The following is a 4,424-nucleotide window of genomic DNA, read 5'->3' on the forward strand; positions in this document are numbered from 1 at the left end:
GTAAATTATCTTGTCAATCAAACCGTCTGTCTACAGCTGTCAGTTCTGCAGGGCAATACTTACTTAATAATCTGCTTTACACTGATATAACATCTTTGTTTGAAGATTTCCAATAATTTTAAAATGGTGATTAAAAATGCTGTGAGACACATGAAGTGACGTTTGTGTGGGTACAGTGGGATCAAAAGATACTGACTTTCAGTATCAAAAGGTTAAATGACTTGCTTAATGAATGAGTGACGGTCTCAATCCCCTGACCTAGCCCCAGAACAACCATTCCTTTATAAATCAGTACTTTTGTCCAGGGATGCAAAAACAAAGCCTCTGACATGTATTATTCTGATATGTGTCTGTTCCCAGGACATTACATTTCTGTGGATACATCTTATGAGGGTGAGAAAGCCGTGCTGTCCAGCCCTGAGCTGTACACTGAGGAGTGGAGCTGTGTCAGGCTGATTTATCAGATAGCAACGACTTCAGAGACTTCACCTGATCCCGCCAGGCTCAACCTGTACCTGAGGCAGGAAGGAGAGAGCTTTGATCGTTTGCTGTGGTCAGCCAAGGAGCCTTCAGATAGCTGGCTCATAGCTAGCTTAGATTTAATGAACAGCACAAAGAAGTACAAGGTAAGCCTGATTTTAGAAGATGCCACATGCTTTCTGGTGCATGTGTTGGGGTGTACGGACTGCTTTTCAAACATTTCTGCTCTGGGCCCTATTCTTGGCTTTCACCTCTAGGGCTGGCAGCGTGTGAGTCAGTCGACCCCTCTGTCCCTAAAAGCAGTGAGCAGAGCTGGCTCGAGTCAGGCAGTTGTGCTCTTCCCAGCGAACGCGTGGTGCGGCTCGCGGGAAGGCACGGCCGGCTGAGCCGTGCGGTGAGGATGCCTCACCTCGTGGCAGCCCTGCAGAGCTGCTGGCGTCCTGTAGCAGATACGGGACCTCCCAGGTCTTCGGTCTGCAGCTGTGCTCACTCATTCCTGTCCTCTGTGCCCTTCTGGGCGGAGTCAGAAGCCGAGAGGAGAGTATTTCTACCCAAAACCCGTCACATTGCATCTCTCACAATAACGTCCTGTATAGCTGAGGAATCTGGAGTCCCATACTCTTATATGAAGTGTGGGATTTTTTGGCCTAGTCTCATTGTCTTTCAGTGTGCCTTCTGTCCTCGAGGAAGGGCACTGACTCCGTCCTTAGTGCATTCTGCCAAGCTCTTCCAGCAAAGCACCTCTCCTGACTGTAAGGATGATGAGCCCCCCACATATATTTAGTTTGTTCTCCTGTTTGTCCTGTTTAAATGTCCAGGGTGATAATGGAAATACTGAAACCCTAAAATTTACAGTTTGGTTTATATTGTGTAGATTGTACTGGAAGGTGAAATGCGACAAGATAAATCCGCCAGTGTAGCAGTTTTTGAAATTAAAATAACTCCTGGATATTGTATTGGTAAGTACTGTCTGCTAAGCTCCTGTATTCTCTGCATAGAAAAAAATGCCTTGTTGGCAGTTTTAAAACTGAATTAAAGGTCTGGGTTTAGAAAAAAGACAATGGCTTTTTCCTTATCGAAAAGTAGGCTGCCATATTTGATATAGTTACTCTTTAAGCTAAGGTTGCACACACTAATATGTGTTTTTATTCACCCATCTCTGTGATATATATAGGCATTTCACATACAACAATTCATTCTAAAGCTATGTATTGTTCAAGCAGGAACAAGTGTTATATTTTCACAAAACTAGACTGCTGCAAATATTAGACATAACAGCTGCAACATTATTTCTGCTCTCTGCCTGCTCATGCTTCCTTACAGTGGCATCTCGCAGGCTGCAGAGTCAAAACTCTGTTGATATTTACACTTGCTGCTATTTCCTCATGACATTTGCCAAAAACCGCTAATGAAGTTCAAAAATTTCAGGGGTAGGAGAGTGGGAGAGCTTTGCATTTCTGGGGAGCTCTGGTGGAGTCCAACCGAACTGTCACAATTCTTTGGCTCTGTGAAAGAAAGCAAGCAGTCTCATTACTGCTATGAAATACTAGTCCTGCTTTGCTTCTAGCCATCCCTGACGTACAAGGGGAAGTTCTGCTCTGACTATTTAATACTATGAAGTGGTATATTTTAAATCTATTTTATTTGGTTCTAAATTACAGCATTCCTATATTGTCAAATAATGAAGAGATAGATCTGACCGAACAGGATGGAAATGAGAATTTTATCAAAAATTGATCAAAAATTGTGGCTAAGCTTGCTTCCGTTTTTTACAAGCTGTTAAATGCTGTGTCCAGTTTTATAAATATAGGTGTTATATGCACTGCCATGTGTAAAACGAGGCCAGTGCTCAGCAATAGCCTCTCTTCCAGTTTCTGTAATGAAAATGTGTGCACTGAGCTGCCGATGTCTGCAATTGCAGAATGTGACTTTGAAGAAAATCATCTTTGTGGCTTCGTGAACCGCTGGAACCCCAATGTCAACTGGTTTGTTGGTGGAGGGAACATTCGCAATTCTCAGTCTATCCTGCCCAAAGACCACACACTTAACAGTGAACTGGGTAAGCAACAAATGTAAAACAGAAATATAGTGGAAAATTTGAGTCTGTGATCCACGTATGACTCTTATAGTGCAAATTATTATGGGAGTTCTTTCTTTTCTCCTGGCATTGGGTAAGAATGACTTATGTGAAAAAAGGGTTTAGGAAAAAATGGGGGGAATTCGCAGAAGTTCACACAAAGTTTCCCGTAAGCTTTATAATAAGGTTGTTATGCCCTTTGCTAGGCTTCAAAATTACTCAAAAGAAGGATAAAATTTTGGACGAAGCGGGGGAAAATTCATCTTTCTGTGGATTGTAAAAGTATGGGCCACCGTAAGTTTTAAAATCTTGTACCGCTGCTCTCTACATCTGGCAGGGGTTTTCTTTCCAGTGGCTATTGGGAAAGTTGCGTAAGAAAGCTAAGGGATTGAAACATGTTTGGAGAATCTCGGGTTAAATTGCACAGTTTAGGAGTTTTGTTTCTTTCAGTCAAATGTGGTGCTGTTAATGTAGTCTGTCGGAGGCAGAATGCTGTAAAGACTTAAAGGATTTTCAGCACTTGCCCTATATGAAATACTTGTCCCGGCCTCCTTGTTGAGAGGAGAGTGTGTTACATAGTCATAGAGAAGGGTTGGGGGATATCTTAGCCTTTGATGTAGTGTTGCATGAAGTACCGCAGCAAGTGATGGTCAGGAGATCTGGCTGCTGCAGCACACTGTGCATCTCAGACAACGTGACGCTTGTGTTGGTGCAGGGAATTGCATCATGAAAAGCAGGGTTGATCCTCTTTCCTTAACTCATGCCGCTGTGCCTTTTTATTTATTTCACAATTGTGTGAGTTGAGTACAGAGTGTCAGTCCAGCCCTGCATCACCCCACGGCACCTAAATGCTGGTAAAATTTTGATGGAAGTTCAACTCACCACAACTTCAACAGCAGACAGTGGCTCTACCTATTAAATAAAGTACTGTATGTGATAGGAAGCACCACCAGCTGGGAGCAATCTGTTTTTTTGTAGCCACAGTGTTGCTTTTTCACACCAAACCCCCACTGCTGACCATCGACTGAGAAGTCCCCCAAGAAGCCAAAAGTCACAGAAGAGCCTTCTTTTTGCAAGAATTATGCCATGAAGGTACATCGGCCAGGGAGATCATAATTAAGCTATGAAATGTGGTAAAAATGCAGAGCAAAAATGAAGCTCAGAACCTCAGGCAGGTACCGCTGAAGTGTCACCAGTCCCCTGGCAGTGGGGAGGCTGGAAGAGACCCACAGCCAAGCAAGCTCTTTCCCCTCCTTCCACTGGAATGAAGCGAGAAGTGACATCTCCAGGTCTGAGAACACTATTAGCTAATTAACGTAGTGGTGTAGATACAAACCTAACGGCACAGTTTGCAGTGTCCATGCTGAAGTACCTTGTCAGTTTGACACTTCATTCTCCTCTAAGTTTTCTACTTGTGAAGAACCATTTTTCTGTTCATCAACTGATACTGTCTGATGCTGTATTTCTGGGAGCGTAGAGGAAAAAATACAGATGCACAGCACATCCGTGCACATGGATGTGTCCTGTTTAAATTGAGATAGCTCTCCCAAAATCAAAGTTTGAGAAGCTGTACCCTTTGAAAATCCTGCAGGTCATACTGGCTGTTGAGGGGGAGAGGGTCTACTCATCTGTAATGCATTTTTCTCTTTATTAACGTCTCCCAAAAGTCTTTTTTAAAGATTTTAGAAAAAAACAGTCTATTCAGTGAAGATAAAACATTTAGAAACCAAATCCTAGATAGACTGAGCAGAATTATACAAGCAGTGAAATGTGCAGAATAAAGATTATTTGCCAATTCATTAGTGTTACGGTTTAACCTGGCAGGCAGCTAAACACCACACAGCCATTCGCTCACTCCCCCACCCGC

General features: G+C 43.0%; 1 protein-coding gene across 1 annotated transcript in view; it reads left to right on the forward strand.

Moving 5' to 3' along the window:
• Positions 1-329: 329 nt before the first annotated feature.
• The window catches only part of MAMDC2 (MAM domain containing 2), a 30,741-nt gene continuing 26,646 nt past the window's right edge, over positions 330-4,424 (forward strand). Inside the window, exons 1-3 of the mRNA XM_009285299.1 lie at positions 330-626; positions 1,355-1,439; positions 2,402-2,539. Coding sequence (XP_009283574.1) covers positions 330-626; positions 1,355-1,439; positions 2,402-2,539 — 520 coding nt within the window. The remainder of the gene's footprint in view (positions 627-1,354; positions 1,440-2,401; positions 2,540-4,424) is intronic.

This window comes from Aptenodytes forsteri, unplaced genomic scaffold (genome assembly GCF_000699145.1).
Source record: "Aptenodytes forsteri isolate BGI_AS27 unplaced genomic scaffold, ASM69914v1 Scaffold151, whole genome shotgun sequence".
NCBI classification, from domain to species: Eukaryota; Metazoa; Chordata; class Aves; order Sphenisciformes; family Spheniscidae; genus Aptenodytes; species Aptenodytes forsteri.